Here is a 23036-nt window from a genome sequence, read left to right as displayed (position 1 = left end):
GCTGCATGCAGAGTTTTCTTTGAAAATAATATGTTGGGGTTGTAAATCTTAGTATTAGTAAAGTTTCTGAGAGTTCAGCCACTTGCTGGCTCACCTGAACCACCCACTAAAGGCTACTTTCCGGACATGTTCGTGATTTTCATGCACAGGATTTCTAGGCGCAGCCAGGGGCGGAGGAATTCTGGTTCGGGGGCCTCAGGATCGCCTCTCTGCTGTTTGCAGATGATGTGATCTTGTTTGCCTCCTCGGACCGTGACCTCCAGCATTCGCTGAGGCGTTTTGCAGCCGAGTGTGAAGCGGCAGGGATGAGAGTTAGCGCCTCCAAATTTGGGGCCATGGTTGTCTTCCGGAAACCGGTGGCTTGCTCCCTCCAGGTGGGCACAAAATGCCTGCCCCAAGCGAAGGAGTTCAAGTATCTCGGGGTCTTGTTTTCGAGTGAGGGTAAGGTGGAGCAGGAGATCAACAGGCGGATCAGTGCGGCTGTAGCAGTAAAACAGGCGCTGTACCAGTCTGTCTTGGTGAAGAGGGAGCTGAGTCGAAAGGTGAAGCTCTCCATTTACTGGTCGGGCTACGTTCCAACCCTCACCTATGATCACAAACTCTGGGTTGTGACCAAAAGAACGAGGTTGCGGATACAAGAGGCTGAAATGAGCTTCCTCCGTAGGGTGGCCGGGCTCAGCCTTAGACATAGGGAAAGGAGCTTGGACATCAGGAGGGAGCTTAGAGTCGAACCGCTACTCGTCCGTATCAGAAGGAGTCAGCTGAGGTGGTTCGGGCATCTAATCCGGATGCCTCCTGGACGCCTCCCATTAGAGGTTTTTCAGGCGCGTCCAACTGGGAAGAGGCCCGGGGAAGACCCAGAACATGCTCGATGAGTTATATCTCCCGACAGGCCTAGGAACGTCTCGGGGTCCCCCAGAATGAGTTGGAAAATGTTGCGGGTGAGAGTCAAGCCTGGGTCGGTCTGCTGGGTGTGCTGCCACTACGACCCGACCCCGGATAAGCGGCTGAAAATAGATGGATGGATGGATAGTTTCTGAGAGTTCAGCCACTTGCTGGTCCACCTAAACCCCCCACTAAAGGCCACTTTCCTGACCCCACAAACACAAAGGACAGTGGGAAAAGAACAGACAGACGGCCATTCTTGGTAAACACTGTACTAGCTGCCTTTAAAAGCTGCGTGGATGTGTGAGGAGTGCAATAATGGGATATGTGTCAGCTAGACAGGAACTGGTTCAGGGAGATAAACAAATCTCTAAAACGTCTGGACATGGACACATATATAAGCCTATAACATGGACACTGAATGCTTTATGCAAACAAAACAGTTTGAGACGATGTAAAATAGGTGAAATTTCATTTTTGTAATCTCAAAAGCTTTGCTCATGTTCATTTTCAATTGCCTCATTATATAGAGAGCTAAGATTGTTCTGCATTTTTTGATGTAAAACACATAGGTATCTATCATGTACAAGTGATTTAAAAAGTGAATTCAAGAAATTATGTAAAATCAAGAAAATGACCCAACTCCAGAGGCTTAACATGGACAATGCTGTTTTACATTTTGCGAGTGAGCATATTTGTCAAACTACCAACTAAACGTTGGTTTATTTTCAGCGAAGAGCACACATGTTAAACATGGTTTCCCTTTTCCCTTAGGTATTGGTATTAAAAGTCCCTTTAATTGTCGTCTTTGTTTTCTCCAAACTATATGTTTTAAGATTGACTTTTGTTCATTAAATGTTTCTTGGTGTTTTTCTCTGGCTTAAACAATATGATAAAACACTTTGGAGCAAATATACACAATATGAGTCCAAAACTGGAGGCAAGAATGGCAAATATCTCCACAGCCACAGTAAATTTCCCAGGAGAACTGACATATGCTGGGATGAAGGTGACCCAGACTGCACAGAATATCAGCATGCTGAAGGTGATGAGCTTGGCTTCATTAAAATTATCAGGTAGTTTCCGGGCTAGGACCGCTAACACAAAGCAAAAGACAGCCAGCAGGCCGATGTACCCGAGCACAGCCCAGAACCCAATAAATGAGCCTAATGCACACTCCAGGATGATTCTCTCCTTGTATGTGGTAAGGTTTTTCATTGGAAAAGGAGGACTAAGAACCAACCAAAGAGTACATATTATAACTTGAATGAACGTGAAAGACACTACGGTGATCCTTTGCTGTGGAGGACCAAACCATTTCATAACATTACGACCAGGGAGAGTGGCTTTAAATGCCATTAACACAACTATTGTTTTTCCAAGAACACAAGAGATACAGAGGACGAAGGTGATCCCAAACGCTGTGTGGCGCAGCATGCAGGACCACTCAGAGGGTTCTCCAATGAAAGTCAATGAGCATAAGAAACAGAGAGTCAGAGAGAAGAGCAGCAGGAAGCTCAGCTCAGAGTTGTTGGCTCTGACAATCGGGGATGTTCTGTGACGGTGAAACACAGCCGCTGTTATGATGGCAAGACAGGCACCACCAACTGAGAATGCAGCCAGGATGATTCCTAGAGCCTCGTTGAAGGAAAGAAACTCTACAGGCTTGGGGAGACAAGTGTCTCTCTTTGCATTCGGCCAAAATTCCTTGGGGCAAGAGAAACAATCAGGGGAATCTGAAAAAAATACAACAAAATAGGGCTTTTAGTCGTAGTATATATTTCTGATTGGTTGTAAATAATAAAACAATAATATTAATGGTAAAAACATCATATTTTAAGAGCCTTTAGAGAACTTAACTAATGAACAGTAACTGCCTAAGTCGATCATGAATTGCAGGAATAAAATCTGTTCATAAAGCACATGTTAACATAGTCTCTAAACATTAGTGCATATTTAAATAATCATATGTATAAATAATTGCATGAATAAATGACATTTCAATATTTTTGTATAATTTACTAACACTTTATAAATTACCTCATTAATCATCTATACATCCTTAATACTTAATTAAAGGGATATCCATCATTTATAAAGTATGAAAACCTAATAATGAAATGCATAATAGTCAAGCTTAATAATCAAGAATAAAACATGTATAACTGTTTTTATGAATTGTTTACTAATGAGTTACGAATGTGTTCATGTGGAAACAATGCTTTATAAATGATGAATTAAGTCTTTACTCCTGCTTTACTAGTGCTAAATAGTGTTCAGTTATATAAAATATAAAGTGATAACAAGGTTCGATTTTATATTTGAAAATGGGCATTTGGTGCAGTTTTTGGAATTGTTTGCGGATTGAGCAGCTATGGCTGAGTTGATTATGGAGGGGTTTTTGAGTGATGATATTGGACTTTGAATGGGCTCTGTTGTGGGACAGGGAGCCAGTGAAGGCTTTAGGGCACAAGGATGATGTGATCATCTGCAAGAAGATAATAGGTAGCATGTACCTGCAGACTCGCAGGACAATTGTATCTGCTCAGTTAAAGTGTTTAAACATTTCCACGGCAAAATGCTAAAGGTTCAGGAACGAAACACCGTTAAAATGTGCCAGGTTCTGTATAATCTGCACTAGGAAAAACAATACCTGTAGCGTTGCTAATCTCTCCCTCAGGACACGGTATACAATCATAACAGCAGATGGGTTTTCCTTTCTGCAGCACTTTACGAGATCCTGGAGGACAGCTCTCAGAGCACACTGACACAGGCACCTGGCACATAGATACAAACAAAGTCGCACATATTCAGATGTGCTTCAAAACGCTGAGGATTAAAGAATAGGTCATTATAACTTGGTGGAAAGACTGAAAATGATGTATCTTAAGAACAAATCTCTTCACTGTCACTATGAACTGGAGGAACAGGGACCAACAACACATGTCACCAAATTTGAAATTGGAATATGTTAGAATATACATTTTGGATTCCCTACTTGTGTGCTACCCTCCACCCAGGTGAGGTTCCTGTTAATGTGAAATTCCTGGCCCACCGGCAGTGATGCATCGTAGTGCCCTACTGCCACCAACTCAATGCTGCCACTCTCAGTTTTTTGCCAGTTAACCAGCTCGTATGTGGCCACAGGATCCCCGTTGGCATCAAATGACACATCATAACCATTTTGGGAAAACTGAACTTTCTTTAACTGAGTGAGAACCTGTGAGGATGAATTATTGGAAGGCGGAGAGGGGGAAAAATTAAACATATATTAAATGTATATTTCATTTAGGAAAATGTTCGGTATAGCAAAAAAAAAGGACATTGGCTTTGACTTTTTTTTTTTTTACTGACCTGTTTGGACTCTATGCTGGTGAGTTTATCACACTGGGTGATAGCATATGATTCCTGACACACTGCATTATGAATGGCATGTGCTATTGCATAAGCAGCCTTGTACACCATGTTAGTGATTCTGAGCTGAGAGGTGTCAGTGTACGGGCTCTGGATCGTCTCTATGTCTTCACTTCCATCACACACATTCTTGTCTGTGACTGCTGTTAAAAATACACAAAGACATAGGAAGGTGTTTTTTTAGCCTTTACAATTATATAAATATTTCTCATGTATAATGTTCTTTTTTTGTTTTATTTAACACGAAAGATCTTTCTTAGAGCCTATATATATATATATATATATATATATATATATATATATATATATATATATATATATATATATATATATATATATATCAGAGGTGGGCTGTGGTTTTAGAGCTAGGCCTTCAATGAGTGCCAGTTCACATCACGGGTGGACTTGGGGGAAAAAAGTGTCCCTGCAGTTACTGCCACAGACCAATGCACGGCGCTTTCATACAGTCCACCATCCGCTCCGCCACAAGCATCCGGGGCGAGGGGACTGACCCTCGGAGCCTCTCCATGTGACGAGAAAGAAAAAAAAGCACCACTTCTTGGTCCGTGTTTCAACACCAGTCTGGTAGGTTGCCGACATTGGCAGATAGGGGCCAACACAGCAAGGGGAGAGCCCAAGCCTGTCATGTCAAAAACAATGCATATTGTCCAAATCGATCGGCAAAACCGTGACACGGACCCTGCACAGTGTACAGAGATTGCAGCACAGCTGTGCCGGCGACAACCTCTTCCCTCACCAGCAGCCCCAGGTGCAGCAACAACTGCAGCACTGTGGCTTGTTTATGATTAAATAGGACTGTAAATGTAAAAAAAGGAGGAACAGATGAAGGCAGCTGTGATATGAGAAAGTAAGGTAATAGGCAAAAATAATTATAATACATGTAGTGCATTTGTGAAAAACAATTAAATTATTTAAAAAAAGCTATAACTTTTAATTATCAAAAAAAACTATTTATATATATATATATATACATATATATATATATATATATATATTTATATATATATATATATATATATATATATATATATATATATATAGATATATACCCACACAATTATGAAAGCTGTAACTTTGTGATTCTGTTTAGGCTTAGAAGGCCCCGACGGTGGATATTTACCATTATTGATGTAGGTAGATCTATTCTTGGCAATTTTAAAAGTATCTCGCGAGCCAAAAAAGTGTGAACAGCCCTGGTCTATATAGTGTGTGCTTGTGTTCAGAGCTTTAGTGTTCTGATCTTCTCTAAGACACTAGAGTAACTCAACTTGACCTGAAACATCTTCATTTCAAGTTAGATTATTCACAGAGACCTTATTTCCACTTCATGTCTTTGTTCAATGACAACATATTTCTCTTTACATCACTAGAAAACACAGCATAGACAAGACACAACTGTGAGTGTCAGGCATGTTAAAGATCAGCAAAACCTTCTCACTTTTTCCCAGCCTGCAGTTGAAAGCATCCTCCCAGAACTCAGTAAGCACTGGAGAGGCAGTCACTTTAGAGGGAGAGAGATCCAGCAGGAAGTCTCTCAGACCTGGGATGACAGATCGCTCAATGCCAAATCCAACTGCTCCAGCACATAAACTGAACCTCAGCATGTCTGGGTTAGTTACCCAGGACTCACTGCCGATCCACTGGCGAGGAGGAGAGGGCTTGAGCGACAACTCTTCCAGGAGAATCGTCAAATCTCCAGAAATTATAAACGCCACAATCACCATAGCTGTCGACCTGGAGAGAAATAATAGTGCATTGTATGAGAACAATATTATCAAAATGTATAACAAAATATTTGTGTGTCTGTGTGTGTATATATATATATATATATATATATATATATATATATATATATATATATCTTACATTTCACAAATTTTGTTGTAGATTTGTGTACATATGATTAGTGTGAACACGGAGAACCAAAGCACATAATTAGAGAATATAAAAACCTGCGGATAATATCGGCTACTCTCTGGATCCTGCTTTGTGGCTGGTACTTATTGAAAGATTCTGAATATTCCACACAGATTCCCTCTTTGTGTGCTGCGTCCAGGAAAGACGCCATGCCATTGTTTCCATAATCTGAATCCGACCGGATAGCACCTATCCAAGTCCAACCAAAGTGTTTTACCAGCTTTGCCAGCGCGTCAGCCTGAAACTGGTCACTTGGGATTGTTCTGAAGAAACTCGGGTACTGCTGCTTATCGGACAGGCATGCACAAGTGGCAAAGTGACTAACCTAAATGAATACAACAGTGTAATTATTGAACAGGACAACACGAAATATCACTGGTCTGTTAAACACATAGTTTGCAGAAACTCAAAATATTTACTTGAGGAATGTTAAAGGGTCCGATGATGCGAGACATGCTGATGGATGGCGTGGACCCAGACTCACCAACAACAGCCATCACCTTGCCAGATTGTGAACAATTGTCACCGGTGTAAAACATTGGGTCCAGACCGCTTGACAGCTGGAATGCCACATGCACCGCTACAGGCACAGAGGCACACGAGTCGTAGATCTGATAACCGAGTTTGATGCCCGGCAGCAGCTCTGTGCTGTTGTTAATTTCCTCGATGGCGAAGATCATTGCACGTGAGTAGCGCAGTTCACGGGTAACAATCCTGCACACAGACACTTGTGTCACTGTTTAAAATATGGTCAACATAATGATTAGAACATGGCATTCCACTAATTCTAACAGAAAAACATAATAGGTAAGAATTTAAAACAAACATTCGAAACACAGATATTAATACAAAATAATCTTAATATATATATCAAGAAGTTGGATATTTTAAACCCTAGTTTTACTTTTCTACTATTTTATGAATATAATACTTACATACATATATATATATATATATATATATATATATATATATATACATTATATATATACATATATATATATATATATATATATATATATATATATATATATATATATATGCTTTTTAATGACCACATTCAAAGTATTCAAACTATTTAAACATCCTCTTAGTCCCAACATCTTCCTCTTACTAACCTCCCTGAGCATCTTAGTGAATCAGGCATGGTGGTGTAGTTATGCTTCATTGTATATGCGTAGTGGTGCATAGAGAAAACACCACCAATAACATAGTCACCATCCATTGAGAAAGCAGGTAGACGAGTGGTACCCTGGAGCTTACATTTCACAGATGAGGCCTCAGTGCTCACCCCAACACCAGTCCTATCCTCTGTGAGCTCATTCCTTTGTTTCACACCATCTACAGAACCATTCAAGGCAAGAGCTGAGTTCAGCTCACACAAACCCAGAGACAGGATCAGGCCAATGAAGAGAGCTGAGATCTCCATCCTCAACTCTCCTCTTGTGGGCATTCTGTGTTTTTACTGGTTTATATAGATATTCTGACTCAAGCTTCCCTCCTACTGTACGTCAGCTTACTGTACGTCAGAGAGAGGATGATCTGACCTAGTGCTATTGATTAACTCTTCTTTTTTGTGAGTTGTGTACAATTATAATATGCACTAAGTTTCTATTTTTCTTTGTATATTTTCTCTTCTTGTAAAACTACTATTGTATACATAAATGTCTCCTTAATTAAGTCGTACATCTTTTTTTAGTAATTCCCTTCCAGTTTTATCGAATATTTCAGTCCAACAAATGCACACCACTAATGTGTTATTTGTTTGTTTGAATTGCATATTAAAAAATGCCAAGGTCTCTGGCCTTCTCTGAGGCGTGTCCTCGGTCAAGTGGTCTGACAAGAAAATCAAGCCGAATCCATGGTTCCCGTTATCCTTCCATAATCTGAACGGCTTATCCTGTTTAGGGTCCCGGGGGCACTCGAGCCGATCCCAGCTGTCAATGGGCAAGGGCAGAGCACACCCTGGATAAGTCGCCAGTCAGACTTTGTGGACTCTGACTGGGTAATTCTGAGTGATGTGGAACCCCCTTGAGGACCAGGACCCACATCCAGACCAGTACACGGACTTGGGGTCTCCTTCTTTGGTCACTCAGAGTGATCGAGACCCCTTGCTCCGGTTCTCCAGAGCCGCCTGTGCTAGTCACTTATCCAGGATTAGAACTTGATTCTGGGCATGAGTTCATTGAAACATGGGTCTGGTTCTCCAGAGCTAGTCACTTACCCAGGAATAGAGCTTGATTCTGGCCATGAGTTTATTGAAACATGGCTCTGATACGCTAGGGGCCGCCTTTGCCAGTCACTTACCCATGAAAAGTGCTTGATTCTTGGCATGAGTTCATCGAAACATGGGTCTGGTTCTCCAGAGCTAGTCACTTACCCAGGAATAGAGCTTGATTCTGGCCATGAGTTTATTGAAACATGGCTCTGATACGCTAGGGGCCGCCTTTGCCAGTCACTTACCCATGAAAAGTGCTTGATTCTTGGCATGAGTTCATCGAAACATGGGTCTGGTTCTCCAGAGCTAGTCACTTACCCAGGAATAGAGCTTGATTCTGGCCATGAGTTTATTGAAACATGGCTCTGATACGCTAGAGGCCGCCTTTGCCAGTCACTTACCCATGAAAAGTGCTTGATTCTTGGCATGAGTTCATTGAAACATGGGTCTGGTTCTACAGAGCTTTTCCAGAATGACAAGTATGACAAATCCTGACATCAGGGGGGCAAAGCGATGATTCCCTTATCTTCCTTCGGTTCGCATGTTGTTAATTTCACGATCTTTTCTGTGCATCCAGACCAGTACCCGGACTTGAGCACTCATTCCTTGGGTGTGTTAGAGTGATCTAGAGCCTTATGAGGACCAGGACCAGCATCAGGACCCCCTACAGTAGACCTGGACCAAGAACCGTATTATAAGGAAATGGCAATGGCGGTTGACAAACGAGCAACTGGGCCCGCCTGTTGTCCCCGATTGTCAGGATTTGTTCTGTTTGTCAACCGCACTCTGCCACCTGGTGGCCGAGCGAGGTACCATGACAATAGCAATGTGTGTTGACTTAGAAAAATCATAACTCTGCGACCGTAGAACCCAGAGGCCTCCGGGTTGTTCCAGGCGGTTCGCCACAGGCCCAGGCCGATGCCCCCGTGCGCTTTACTAATTGTGGCCACCCCCCTTCCCCTCGCCGGGGGAGGTCGAAGACAGTGGTAAGGGTTTGTCCCATTTGTTGGGTGATGCACGCCGGTTGTCATAAAGTCCCTAGGAGGGGTAAGAGCATCCTCTCTCTGACGTACAGTTAATTGCCGTACAGTAGGAGGGAATCTTTAGTCTGAAAATCTATATATAGACCAGTAAAAACACAGAATGCCCACAAGAGGAGAGTTGAGGATGGAGATCTCAGCTCTCTTCATTGGCCTGATCCTGTCTCTGGGTTTGTGTGAGCTGAACTCAGCTCTTGCCTTGAATGGTTCTGTGGATGGTGTGAAACAAAGGAATGAGCTCACAGAGGATAGGACTGGTGTTGGGGTGAGCACTGAGGCCTCATCTGTGAAATGTAAGCTCCAGGGTACCACTCGTCTACCTGCTTTCTCAATGGATGGTGACTATGTTATTGGTGGTAGTTTCTCCATTCATTACTCCATGCACGCGATGAAGCATAACTACACCACCATGCCTGATCCACTAAGATGCTCAGGGAGGTTAGTAACTATTGTTGTTTTGCATTAAGATTATTGTGCATTTTGTGCTGCTGTCTGTGTTGAAATTCTTACCTATTATGTATTTCTGTTAAAATTAGTGGAATGTCCTGTCCTCATCATTATGTAGACCATAGTTTAAACAGTGACACAAGTGTCTGTTTGCAGGATTGTTACCCGTGAACTGCGCTATTCACGTGCAATGATCTTCGCCATCGAGGAGATTAACAACAGCACGGAGCTGCTGCCGGGCATCAAACTCGGTTATCAGATCTACGACTCGTGTGCCTCTGTGCCTGTAGCGGTGCATGTGGCATTCCAGCTGTCAAGCGGCCTGGACCCAATGTTTTACACCGGTGACAATTGTTCACAATCTGGTAAGGTGATGGCCATTGTTGGTGAGTCTGGGTCCACGCCATCCATCAGCATGTCTCGCATCATCGGACCCTTTAACATTCCTCAAGTAAATATTTTAAATTTCTGAAAATAAGGTGTTTAACAGACCAGGAATAGTTTGTGTCTTCCTGTTCAATAATTACACTGTTGTGTTCGTTTAGGTTAGTTACTTTGCCACTTGTGCATGCCTGTCCGATAAGCAGCAGTACCCGAGTTTCTTCAGAACAATCCCGAGTGACCAGTTCCAGGCTGACGCGCTGGCAAAGCTGGTAAAACACTTTGGTTGGACTTGGATAGGTGCTATCCGGTCGGATTCAGATTATGGAAACAATGGCATGGCGTCTTTCCTGGACGCAGCACACAAAGAGGGAATCTGTGTGGAATATTCAGAATCTTTCAATAAGTACCAGCCACGAAGCAGGATCCAGAGAGTAGCAGACATTATCCGGAGGTTTTTATATTCTATTATTATGAGCTTTTGTTCCCTGTGTTAATGATTTTGTGACATATATATATGTTACAATGTATATATATATATATACATAAATAAAGAGAGAGAGAGAGAGAGAGAGAGAGAGAGAGAGAGAGAGAGAGAGAGAGAGAGATACACACACAAATATTTTGTAATATAGTTCTCTTAAAATGCAATATTATTCATGTCCAGGTCGACAGCTATGGTTATTGTGGCGTTTATAATATCTGGAGACTTGAGGATTCTGCTGGAAGAGCTGTCGCTCAAGCCCTCTTCTCCTCGTCAGTGGATCGGCAGTGAGGCCTGGGTAACTGACCCAGACATGCTGAGGTTCAGTTTATGTGCTGGAGCAGTTGGATTTGGCATTGAGCGATCTGTCATCCCAGGTCTGAGAGACTTCCTGCTGGATCTCTCTCCCTCTAAAGTGGCTGCCTCTCCAGTGTTTACTGAGTTCTGGGAAGATGCATTCAACTGCAAGCTGGGAAAAAGTGAGAAAGTTTGTCTGATTCTGAATATAACACTTACAGTTGTGTCTTGTGACAGATATTTAAAGGGCAATCTATTGTTATTGAACAAAAACATCAAGAAGGTAGAGCAGAGCAGCACTTTAGTAGCACTCAGATGGCACTTACTGATAGCACTTTGTAGTTTGACTTTATTGAAGAAATTGTACTTTCCTGATTCGTATTATTCTGAGTTTGTTCTAACGATTGAACGATTGGTACTTAATGTAAGTCGCTTTGTTTCTAAGCATCAGCTAAATGAAATGTAATGTAACATGAAGTGTAAATAAGATTTCTGTGAATAATATAACTTTTATTTATTTAATTTTTTAACAGTATTTTTCAGGCCAAGTTTTGCCACTCAGCTGTCTTGGAGAAGATTTTAACATTAAAGCCCTAAACACAAGGGCACACTATAAAGACAGTCTTTAGGCCACTTTAAGTGAAATAAAGTACAACATATTGTATTTACTTGTATGTATCAGTTTCAGTATATATGTAACGATGTACGTTAATCTAAATATACTGATATATTGACATGGATAATAGATAATTTATTTGTTTCAAAGACATTTACACAGGTCAAGTCAGTATCCAGGAAGGAAAATACTTTTTTTCTAAAATTCTATATATATATATATATATTATAATATGTATAATATATTATATATATATTATAATATAATATTGTATATATATATATATATATATATATATATATATATATATACATATATATATATATATATATATATATATGTATATATATATATATATGTATATATATATATATATATATATATATATATTCATGTGAAATGATTATATAATTTTCTCAACATAAAAAACACCTGCCTGTGTCTTTGTGTGTTTTTAACAGCAGTCATAGACAAGAATGTGTGTGATGGAAGTGAAGACATAGAGACGATCCAGAGCCCGTACACTGACACATCTCAGCTCAGAATCACTAACATGGTGTACAAGGCTGTTTATGCAATAGCACATGCCATTCATAATGCAGTGTGTCAGGAATCATATTCTATCACCCAGTGTGATAAACTCACCAGCATAGAGTCCAAACAGGTCAGTCAAAACAAATATGTCAAAACACCAATGAAAATATAAATGTTATTATACATTGTTTCTTTCCTTCCCCTCTCTATCTTCCACTACTTCATCCTCACAGGTTCTCACGCAGCTGAAGAAAGTTAAGTTTTCCCAAAATGGTTATGATGTGTCATTTGATGCCAACGGGGATCCTGTGGCCACATACGAGCTGGTTAACTGGCAAAAAACTGAGAGTGGCAGCATTGAGATGGTGGCAGTAGGACACTACGATGCATCACTGCCGGTGGGCCAGGAACTCCACATCAACAGGAACCTCACCTGGGTGGAGGGAAGTACACAAGTAGGGAGCCCAAAGTGTATATTATAACATATTCCAATTTCAAATTTGGTGACATGTGTCTTTGGTCCCTGGTTATCCAGTCCATAATGGTTGTGAAGAGAGTTTTTGTCAAGTTACAGCATTTTCAGTCTAAAATACAACTTAATAGTTTCAACAAAAAAGCTTCCTTTGCTGAGGAATAGTAACAAAAACATGACTAAGTACAAAAAGACTAACTTTGGAAGATAACTGCTTGCTTTGTCCAATTCAGATTTTTTCCACCAGCTGTTTTATTGACAAAACACACTTACTTATTTTAACATGTGAGTTATGTTTTTAGACAGACTCGAAAAGAACTAGGGCTGGGCAAAGTTGAACAAATTTAACTTATCTCATGATTTTTCTGTGATTAATTGCGATTAATCGTATTCTGCGCCAAATTCAATAATGAAGTGAAAACTAATAAATTGCACGCTTTTATTTTGAAAGTAATGTTATCAGAACAATATACCAGACACTCTGGAGCAACAGCAAGTTAACATACATACATATATATTATATAAATAATTTTTCTTTTTTTTTTAAAAGGCACCAGAAGAAACATTTGTATTTTATCAGGGAACAACATAAACAGTGTGTTCAGTAGTAAAGGTCTCTGTGAGGGACAAACCACTTCTTCTTTTGTCGATGTTCAGATTGTTGCTTACGTTAAAGACGTATGTTACAAACCAATAATTGATTGACTTTATACAAAAGCAATGAGTGCTTTGGATGTTTTCCAGTCCAGTTCAGTTTTTCTTCCTCAGTGAGAAAAGTGCAGTCTGCATTAGCTTGAAAAAGTGCACTGAAGCTCTTCTTAGCATGTCTCCTCATGAAAAGTTCTCCTCTTTGAGAGAAGAGTAAAAATCCAGAAGTGATACTGACCGAGTGATTAGACCCCCACAATACATAACAAATAAAAAAAATGCAGTTACGCATGATCAAAAAATGTACGTTGTTGAAGATTACTGCATGAACCCGTTTGAACGAGTTAACTTGCCCATCCATAAAAAAACTTGAACATGTTCTTTACTCCTCAGCGTTTTAAAGCACATCTGAATATGTGTGACTTTGTTTGTATCCATGTGCCAGGTGCCTGTGTCAGTGTGCTCTGACAGCTGTCCTGCAGGAACTCGTAAGGTGTTGCAGAAAGGAAAACCCATCTGCTGTTCTGATTGTATACCGTGTCCTGAAGGAGAGATTAGCAACGCTACAGGTATTGTTTCTCTGAATGCATATCTACTGCATGACATCAAATATGAAGCAAGACAGCTAAAAGCCCTCTTTTTCTTTTTTTTCAGATTCCCCTGATTGTTTCCCTTGCCCCAAGGAATTTTGGCCGAATGCAAAGAGAGACACTTGTCTCCCCAAGCCTGTAGAGTTTCTTTCCTTCAACGAGGCCCTAGGAATCATCCTGGCTGCATTCTCAGTTGGTGGTGCCTGTCTTGCCATCATAACAGCGGCTGTGTTTCACCGTCACAGAACATCCCCGATTGTCAGAGCCAACAACTCTGAGCTGAGCTTCCTGCTGCTCTTCTCTCTGACTCTCTGTTTCTTATGTTCATTGACTTTCATTGGAGAACCCTCTGAGTGGTCCTGCATGCTGCGCCACACAGCGTTTGGGATCACCTTCGTCCTCTGTATGTCTTGTGTTCTTGGAAAAACAATAGTTGTGTTAATGGCATTTAAAGCCACTCTCCCAGGTCGTAATGTTATGAAATGGTTTGGTCCTCCACAGCAAAGGATGACTGTAGTGTCTTTCACCTTCATTCAAGTTATAATATGTACTCTTTGGTTGGTTCTTAGTCCTCCTTTTCCAATGAAAAACCTCACCACATACAAGGAGAGAATCATCCTGGAGTGTGCATTAGGCTCATCTATTGGGTTCTGGGCTGTGCTCGGGTACATCGGCCTGCTGGCTGTCTTTTGCTTTGTGTTAGCGGTCCTAGCCCGGAAACTACCTGATAATTTTAATGAAGCCAAGCTCATCACCTTCAGCATGCTGATATTCTGTGCAGTCTGGATCACCTTCATCCCAGCATATGTCAGTTCTCCTGGGAAATTTACTGTGGCTGTGGAGATATTTGCCATTCTTGCCTCCAGTTTTGGACTCATATTGTGTATATTTGCTCCAAAGTGTTTCATCATATTGTTTAAGCCAGAGAAAAACACTAAGAAACATTTAATGAACAAAAGTCAATCTTAAAACATATAGTTTGAAGAAAACAAAGACGACATTTGAAGGGACTTTTAAAACAAATCCCGAAACCACAGTGGGCAAAGAGGGAAACCATGTTTCACATGTGTGCTCTTGGCTAAAAATAAACCAACGTTCAGTTGGTAGTTTGACATTTATGCTCACTGGCAAAATGTAAATAGCAACATTTTGCTTATTAAATATTTGTTTTAATTCATTATATTCACAATCTAAGCACGCCAGCCATGCTCTCCCTCCAACACGTAACGTAATTAAAGAACTGTTCAACACACCTGATTCTCATCACCTGTAGCTCTGCGTGCATTTCATGAGTTAGTGCTCCAATCTGTGTTCAATGTCAGAACTGCATGTATGTACTCTGTGTTTTCAGTGAGGATATAATAAAGACAAAAAAAACTATATTATGGCTCCAAAAGCAACATTTAGTATATAGTTCATGATGTGCACATTCAGTCATCATCTTGTTTCACCAAATATTCAGTTTTTTTTACATTAACTATTATATTCATTTTATTGTAATTTTGTGTCAGTACTTTTAAATATTTTCTTGTCTTATTTAAAAAATAGTCTTTCATCACGGCCTGAAAATATAAAAGGAGAACTGACGATATGTTTTTTTTTGTATCAACTCAGTGCTTTATTTATATTTCTGTGTTGGCAATATTTAATATGCAATGCAACCAAACAAACAATGTATTAGTGTTGGACATTTGTGCGACATTTAAAAGGTAAATGACCTAATTAAGAAGATATTTAGGTTTACAATGGTAACTTGAAAAGAAGAGAAAAGAGACATGTGCACTTGGTGCATATTATAATGTACACAAAGCTCACAAAAAATACTTGTACAAGAGTTAATCAACACCAGAGGGTAAGAGCATCCTCTCTCTGACGTACAGTAAGCTGACGTACAGTAGGAGGGAAGATTCAGTCAGAAAATCTATATAAACCAGTAAATACACAGAATGCCCACAAGAGGACAGTTGAGGATGGAGATCTCAGCTCTCTTTATTGGCCTGATCCTGTCTCTGGGTTTGTGTGAGCTGAACTCAGCTCTTGCCTTGAATGGTTCTGTGGATGGTGTGAAACAAAGGAATGAGCTCACAGAGGACAGGACTGGTGTTGGGGTGAGCACTGAGGCCTCATCTGTGAAATGTAAGCTCCAGGGTACCACTCGTCTACCTGCTTTCTCAATGGATGGTGACTACGTTATTGGTGGTGTTTTCTCTATACACCACTATATATATACAATGAAGCATAACTACACCACCATGCCTGATCCACTAAGATGCTCAGGGAGGTTAGTAAGAGGAAGATGTTGGGGCAAAATGGATGTTTTTATAGTTTGAATGCATTCGTGTTTGTTTATGAAAAAAATACATAAAATATAAGTATTATATTCACAAAATAGGAGGGAATTGTAGCTATGTATAATTTGTTAACTGAAAACAATATGAAAACTCAGATTTGAGTTTAAAATATCCAACTATCGCTAATCTATGCATTAAGATTATTGTGCATTTTGTAGTGATATCTGTTTTGTGATTTTTGTTTTAAAATTCTTACCTGTTATGTATTATGAAAATTTGTTTAATGTCCGAATTATATGTAGACCATAGTTTAAACAGTGACACAAGCGTCTGTTTGCAGGATTGTTACCCGGGACCTGCGCTTCTCACGTGCAATGATCTTCGCCATCGAGGAGATTAACAACAGCACAGAGCTGCTGCCGGGCATCAAACTCGGTTATCAGATCTATGACTCGTGTGCCTCTGTGCCTGTAGCGGTGCATGTGGCATTCCAGCTGTCAAGCGGCCTGGACCCAATGTTTTACACCGGTGACAATTGTTCACAATCTGGTAAGGTGATGGCTGTTGTTGGTGAGTCTGGGTCCACGCCATCCATCAGCATGTCTCGCATCATCGGACCCTTTAACATTCCTCAAGTAAATATTTTGAATTACAGACTTTAAGAATTAAAAGATCAGTGCTATTTTATGTCCATCCTGTTCAATAATTACACTGTTGTGTTCATTTAGGTTAGTCACTTTGCCACTTGTGCGTGCCTGTCCGATAAGCAGCAGTACCCGAGTTTCTTCAGAACAATCCCAAGTGACCAGTTCCAGGCTGACGCGCTGGCAAAGCTGGTAAAACACTTTGGTTGGACTTGGATAGGTGCTATCCGGTCGGATTCAGATTATGGAAACAATGGCATGGCGTCTTTCCTGGACGCAGCACACAAAGAGGGAATCTGTGTGGAATATTCAGAATCTTTCTATCGGACCCACCCACGAAGCAGGATCCAGAGAGTAGCAGACATTATCAACAGGTTTTTATATTCTATTATTATGTGCTTTCGTTCCCAGTGTTCACACTGATCGTATGTACACAAGTCCATAACAATGTTCTGTAAAGTATAAGACAGAAGAGTATTTTCTCACGTTAGAGGCAAATTGAGTGGAACAAAAACTGTTTAAATTATCTCCATATATAAATACACAATTTATTTTGTAATATATGTCATTATTTGACTCATACAATGCAATTTTATTTCTCTCAAGGTCAACAGCTATGGTGATTGTGGCATTTACATCCCCTGGAGACATGAGGATTCTGCTGGAAGAGCTGTCACTCAAGTCCTCTCCTCCTCGCCAGTGGATAGGCAGTGAGGCCTGGGTAACTGACCCAGACATGCTGAGGTTCAGTTACTGTGCTGGAGCAGTTGGATTTGGCATTGAGCGATCTGTCATCCCAGGTCTGAGAGACTTCCTGCTGGATCTCTCTCCCTCTAAAGTGGCTGCCTCTCCAGTGTTTACTGAGTTCTGGGAGGATGCATTCAACTGCAGGCTGGGAAAAAGTGAGAAAGTTTGGCTGATCTTTAACATAACACTTAGATGGGTTATTCTCTTTGACTCGAGAAGCAGCTGCATCAACATGCAAATCTCCGAGTGATTTAAAGGAAAATCTTGTGTTATTTAACAAAGACATGAAGTGGAAATAAGGTCTCTGTGAATAATCTACCTTGAGAAAAAGATCTTTCAGGTGAAGTTGAGGCACTCTGCTATCTTGGAGAAGATGTCAACACTAAAGCTCTAAACACAAGCATACACCTTCCGTGAAGATCATGTAGTTGCACTCCATAATCCTTTACTGAATGATGGTCCGCAGCTGCGGCTCATCCAATTTGTTCGACAAAGATCGCACATTGGCAAGGAAGATGCTGGGTAAAGACAGCCGATGCGGCGTTAGCTTTAGCCTTAGCCTTAGCTTAGGCCTCCTCTCGCCCCCTGCCTTTGTTTACAATCTTGGCCCCGCCTGCGAGCCCTTCCTGCCGTCGGAGCTTGATCGATTGTATCTGGTTTCCTAAAGATTTCAGGCATGAGTTGTAGATTGACGATATAGTGGAACAAGTTATGGGAAAGGATGTCCAGAAGTTCTTGTTGGCTGTAGAAGATGTTTGCATGACTCTAATATGTAAATAGGCTTAAGACAAATAGGCAGATAACTACTGTTTTGCAAAGTCCGAAGAGACGCAGAGCCTCATGTTGTGCACGCGCCGACATCTTGTCAATGTTTTTTTTTAAGTATGTATCAGACCCAGTATTTATTTAAATATTAGGGCTGAGCAAAGTTACGAAATGTAAAAGATTATTCTCATGATTTTTCTGCGATTAATTGCATTTTGCGCCAAATTCAACAATACAGTAAAAACTAGTGTATTGCACGCTTTTATTTCAAAGTAATGTCATCAGAACAATATGACAGACACTCTGGAGCAACAGCAAGTTAATATGCATACATACATAGTATATGGATCACTTTTCTTTTTTTCTGAGCAGGTACCAGAAGAAACATTTGTATTTTATCAGAGAACAACATAAACAGTGTGTTCAGTAGTAAGGGTCTCTGTGAGGGACAAACCACTCCTTCTTTTGTCCATGTTAAGTTTGTTGCTTAACTTAAAGATGTATGTTAAAAAACAATCATTGATTAATTTTATACAGAAGCAATGAGTGCTTTGGATGTTTTCCAATCCAGTTCAGTTTTTCTTCCTCAGTGAGAAAAGTTCAGCCTGTGTTGGCTTGAACGAGTGCACTGAACATTTTATTAGCATGCCTCCTCATGTGTGGAAAGTTCTCCTATTTGAGAGAAGAGTAAAGATCCAGAAGTGATACTGACTTAAAGTGCTCTGCCATAGTGTATCAGACCGCAAGGTCAGGAGCTTTGCACGATTCATTTTCAATCAAGACTTGGAGCCTGCAGAGGCTTCAAGTCCTGCACGAGGCACGAGGCTCCTGTGAGACTGACCGTCTGTGAGAGCTTTGGTAAGCGGAGCAGCTCGTGGCAGCACCTGCTGCTCGCTGAGGACAGAAACTGCATAACAATACGTGCTTTGACATCAGGCCGCAAGTCTACAAGTTGTCAACACTGCCTGTCAGCGAGGCTACGGAAGCACGTTCGTACGTACATAATCGCATGATTAAATAATTAACGCTGTTAAAGGATTACTGCGTTAACACGTTTTTTACGAGTTCACTGGCCCCGCCCTAAAAAGAACTTAAAATATTCTTTAATTGTCAGAATTTTGAAGCACATCTGAATATGTGTGACTTTGTTTGTATATATCGATACACAACAATCCTGCATTATTGTGGCAAAACATGTATGTTGGTCTAAATAAATTGTTATATTGACTTGCATGAATAGATCATTTATTCGTTTGACATTTAAACAGGTCAAGTCAATATCCAATTCGAGGAAAATACTTTTTGAGCTGATATCCAAAAGGGAAGAACGTAGGGCCATGAAAAAACAGATTGTGACACAAAAAAAGTGATTTGAATTGTAATGGAAGATAAGCATGTTTTATAAGTTAATTAGAATAATATAAATTAGAATAATATATTCCTCTCTCTCTCTCTCTCTCTCTCTCTCTCTCTCTCTCTCTCTCTCTCTCTCTCTCTCTCTCTCTCTCCAAGAGGCTCCAAGCTAGGTTTTCAGAATAAAACTAAAAGAGAACATTATACATGAGAAATAATTATATAATCGTCAAGGCTAAAAAAAAACACCTGCCTGTGTCTTTGTGTATTTTTAACAGCAGCCACAGACAAGAATGTGTGTGATGGAAGTGAAGACATAGAGACGATCCAGAGCCCGTACACTGACACCTCTCAGCTCAGGATCACTAACATGGTGTACAAGGCTGTTTATGCAATAGCACATGCCATTCATAATGCAGTGTGTCAGGAATCATATTCTATCACCCAGTGTGATAAACTCACCAGCATAGAGTCCAAACAGGTCAGTCAAAACAAATATGTCAAAACACCAATGTACTTTTTTTGCGATACCTTACATTTTCCTAAAAAATATATAAATTGTATTATACATTGTTTCTTTCCTCCCCCTCTCCATCTTCCACTACAACATCCTCACAGGTTCTTACTCAGTTGAAGAAAGTTAAGTTTTCCCGAAATGGTTATGATGTGTCATTTGATGCCAACGGGGATCCTGTGGCCACATACGAGCTGGTTAACTGGCAAAAAACTGAGAGTGGCAGCATTGAGTTGGTGGCAGTAGGGCACTACGATGCATCACTGCCGGTGGGCCAGGAACTCCGTATAGACAGGAACCTCACCTGGGTGGAGGGTGGTACAGACGTAAGGAGCAAAATGAATTACATATTTAAAACTTAAATGATATTAAATGGTATATGTGAACACATACTTTGGGTCACTGCAATTGTTACCCCAGTAAATAACGGCAGTAAAGATATCTGTCCCGAATCTGATTTCAATGTAATGAATCATGGGTCACACATTGAAATAACTACACAGAGCCCAAAGTGTATATTATAACACATTCTAATTTCAAATTTGGTGATATGTGTCTTTGGATCGGTTCCTCCAGTTCAATAACAGAGACATATACTGGGAATATTTTTGTTCTAATGTTACAGCATTTTCAGTCTGAAAACACACTGAATGGTTTCAACAAAAACGAATCTTTGCTGGAGAATTTTTGCTGGGAAAAGTTAAAAAAAAACAGGTTGTTGAACAAAATTACTCTTTGGAAGACAACTGCTTGCTTTGTCCAACCAGACTGCCTCATTTGCTAAACATTAGAAATAATTTATTACACAACTGTGGATTTTTTTTCACCAGCAATTGCATTGACAAAAACACATACTTATTTTAACATGAGAGTTTAACATGTTTTAGACAGACTTGAAAATACTTCAAACATATTCTTTAATTCTTTAATCCTTAGAGCTTTAAGCACATCTGAGTATGTGTGACTTTGTTTGTATCTATGTGCCAGGTGCCTGTGTCAGTGTGCTCTGACAGCTGTCCTGCAGGAACTCGTAAGGTGCTGCAGAAAGGAAAACCCATCTGCTGTTATGATTGTATACCGTGTCCTGAAGGAGAGATTAGCAACGCTACAGGTATTGTTTCTCTGAATGCATATCTACTGCATGACATCAAATATGAAGCAAGACAGCTAAAAGCCCTCTTTTTCTTTTTTTTTCAGATTCCCCTGATTGTTTCTCTTGCCCCAAGGAATTTTGGCCGAATGCAAAGAGAGACACTTGTCTCCCCAAGCCTGTAGAGTTTCTTTCCTTCAACGAGGCTCTAGGAATCATCCTGGCTGCATTCTCAGTTGGTGGTGCCTGTCTTGCCATCATAACAGCGGCTGTGTTCCACCATCACAGAACATCCCCAATTGTCAGAGCCAACAACTCTGAGCTGAGCTTCCTGCTGCTCTTCTCTCTGACTCTCTGTTTCTTATGCTCATTAACTTTCATTGGAAAACCCTCTGAGTGGTCCTGCATGCTGCGCCACACAGCGTTTGGGATCACCTTCGTCCTCTGTATGTCTTGTGTTCTTGGAAAAACAATAGTTGTGTTAATGGCATTCAAAGCCACACTCCCAGGTCGTAATGTTATGAAATGGTTTGGTCCTTCACAGCAAAGGATGACTGTAGTGTCTTTCACCTTAATTCAAGTTATAATATGTACTCTTTGGTTGGCTCTTAGTCCTCCTTTTCCAAGAAAAAACCTCACCACATACAAGGAGAGAATCATCCTGGAGTGTGCATTAGGCTCATCTATTGGGTTCTGGGCTGTGCTCGGGTACATCGGCCTGCTGGCTGTCTTTTGCTTTGTGTTAGCGGTCCTAGCCCGGAAACTACCTGATAATTTTAATGAAGCCAAGCTCATCACCTTCAGCATGCTGATATTCTGTGCAGTCTGGGTCACCTTCATCCCAGCATATGTCAGTTCTCCTGGGAAATTTACTGTGGCTGTGGAGATATTTGCCATTCTTGCCTCCAGTTTTGGACTCATATTGTGTATATTTGCTCCAAAGTGTTTCATCATATTGTTTAAGCCAGAGAAAAACACCAAGAAACATTTAATGAACAAAAGTCAATCTTAAAATATATAGTTTGGAGAAAACAAAGACGACAATAAAGGAACTTTTAATCCCAATGCCTAAACCCCAAAGGGCAAAGAGCTCACATGTTTCACATGTGAGCTCTTTGCTAAAAATAAACCAACGTTCAGTTGGTAGTTTGACATTTATGCTCACTGGCAAAATGTAAATAGCAGCATTTTGCTTATTAAATATTTGTTTTAATTCATTATATTCACAATCTAAGCACGCCAGCCATGTTCTCCCTCCAACACGTAACGTAATTAAAGAACTGTTCAACACACCTGATTCTCATCACCTGTAGCTCTGCGTGCATTTCATGAGTTAGTGCTCCAATCTGTGTTCAATGTCAGAACTGCATGTATGTACTCTGTGTTTTCAGTGAGGATATAATAAAGACAGAAAACTATATTATGGCTCCAACAGCAACATTTAGTATATAGTTCATGATGTGCACATTCAGTCATCATCTTGTTTCACCAAATATTTACTTTTTTCTTCTTTTTTTTTATACATTAAATAGTACATTAATTTGAATCTAATTTTATGTAAGTACTTTCAAGAATGTTTTTATCTTATTTAAAAAATAATCTTTCATCACAGCCTGAAAATATATAAGGAAAACTAACAGTATAATGTATTTTTTTTGTATTAACTCA

The 23036-nt window shown here is 40.3% G+C and overlaps 3 protein-coding genes across 3 annotated transcripts; 2 read left to right on the top strand and 1 right to left on the bottom strand.

Annotated features, from left to right (window-relative positions):
• Positions 1-1528: 1528 nt before the first annotated feature.
• LOC137790139 (extracellular calcium-sensing receptor-like) lies at positions 1529-7420 on the bottom strand. Its single transcript, XM_068584119.1, has 8 exons — positions 7356-7420; positions 6657-6951; positions 6273-6562; positions 5759-6054; positions 4240-4442; positions 3884-4105; positions 3539-3662; positions 1529-2621 (listed from the first exon to the last, which is right to left on the bottom strand). The coding sequence occupies exons 1-8, from the start codon at positions 7403-7405 to the stop codon at positions 1717-1719; spliced, it is 2385 nt and encodes a 794-aa protein (XP_068440220.1). The 5' UTR covers positions 7406-7420; the 3' UTR covers positions 1529-1716.
• Positions 7421-8936: 1516 nt separating this feature from the next.
• LOC137790143 (extracellular calcium-sensing receptor-like) lies at positions 8937-15216 on the top strand. The gene is made up of 7 exons (XM_068584122.1): positions 8937-10393; positions 10488-10777; positions 10991-11298; positions 12191-12384; positions 12488-12709; positions 13820-13943; positions 14029-15216. Exons 1-7 carry the CDS (start codon positions 10133-10135, stop codon positions 14931-14933), a joined length of 2304 nt encoding a protein of 767 aa, XP_068440223.1. The 5' UTR covers positions 8937-10132; the 3' UTR covers positions 14934-15216.
• A 1000-nt stretch (positions 15217-16216) lies between these two features.
• On the top strand, positions 16217-22380 carry LOC137790135 (extracellular calcium-sensing receptor-like). Its single transcript, XM_068584117.1, has 8 exons — positions 16217-16245; positions 16596-16890; positions 16984-17273; positions 17506-17809; positions 20057-20245; positions 20383-20604; positions 21266-21389; positions 21476-22380. The coding sequence occupies exons 1-8, from the start codon at positions 16217-16219 to the stop codon at positions 22378-22380; spliced, it is 2358 nt and encodes a 785-aa protein (XP_068440218.1).
• Positions 22381-23036: the final 656 nt, after the last annotated feature.

The sequence above is a fragment of the Clinocottus analis genome, unplaced genomic scaffold, assembly GCF_023055335.1.
Source record: "Clinocottus analis isolate CAN_PGR_092001 unplaced genomic scaffold, fCliAna1.0.p SCAF_2, whole genome shotgun sequence".
Classification (NCBI taxonomy): domain Eukaryota; kingdom Metazoa; phylum Chordata; class Actinopteri; order Perciformes; family Cottidae; genus Clinocottus; species Clinocottus analis.
The sequence above is the reverse complement of the archived record's forward strand: the minus strand, read 5'-3'. Positions and strand labels throughout refer to the sequence as shown.

Bases quoted from the DNA above. Each gene is read 5' to 3' on its own strand.
- LOC137790135 (XM_068584117.1), top strand. From the start codon at position 16,217: ATGCCTGATCCACTAAGATGCTCAGGGAG. The intron at 16,891-16,983 runs GTAAATATTTTG...GTGTTCATTTAG, and splicing joins GACCCTTTAACATTCCTCAA to GTTAGTCACTTTGCCACTTG. The intron at 17,274-17,505 runs GTTTTTATATTC...ATTTCTCTCAAG, and splicing joins GTAGCAGACATTATCAACAG to GTCAACAGCTATGGTGATTG.
- LOC137790139 (XM_068584119.1), bottom strand. From the start codon at position 7,405: ATGAAGCATAACTACACCACCATGCCTGATTCACTAAGATGCTCAGGG. The intron at 6,952-7,355 runs GTTAGTAAGAGG...GTCTGTGTGCAG, and splicing joins TCACTAAGATGCTCAGGGAG to GATTGTTACCCGTGAACTGC. The intron at 6,563-6,656 runs GTAAATATTTTG...GTATTCATTTAG, and splicing joins GACCCTTTAACATTCCTCAA to GTTAGTCACTTTGCCACTTG.
- LOC137790143 (XM_068584122.1), top strand. From the start codon at position 10,133: ATGATCTTCGCCATCGAGGAGATTAACAACAGCACGGAGCTGCTGCCG. The intron at 12,710-13,819 runs GTAGGGAGCCCA...TCCATGTGCCAG, and splicing joins GGGTGGAGGGAAGTACACAA to GTGCCTGTGTCAGTGTGCTC. The intron at 13,944-14,028 runs GTATTGTTTCTC...CTTTTTTTTCAG, and splicing joins AGAGATTAGCAACGCTACAG to ATTCCCCTGATTGTTTCCCT.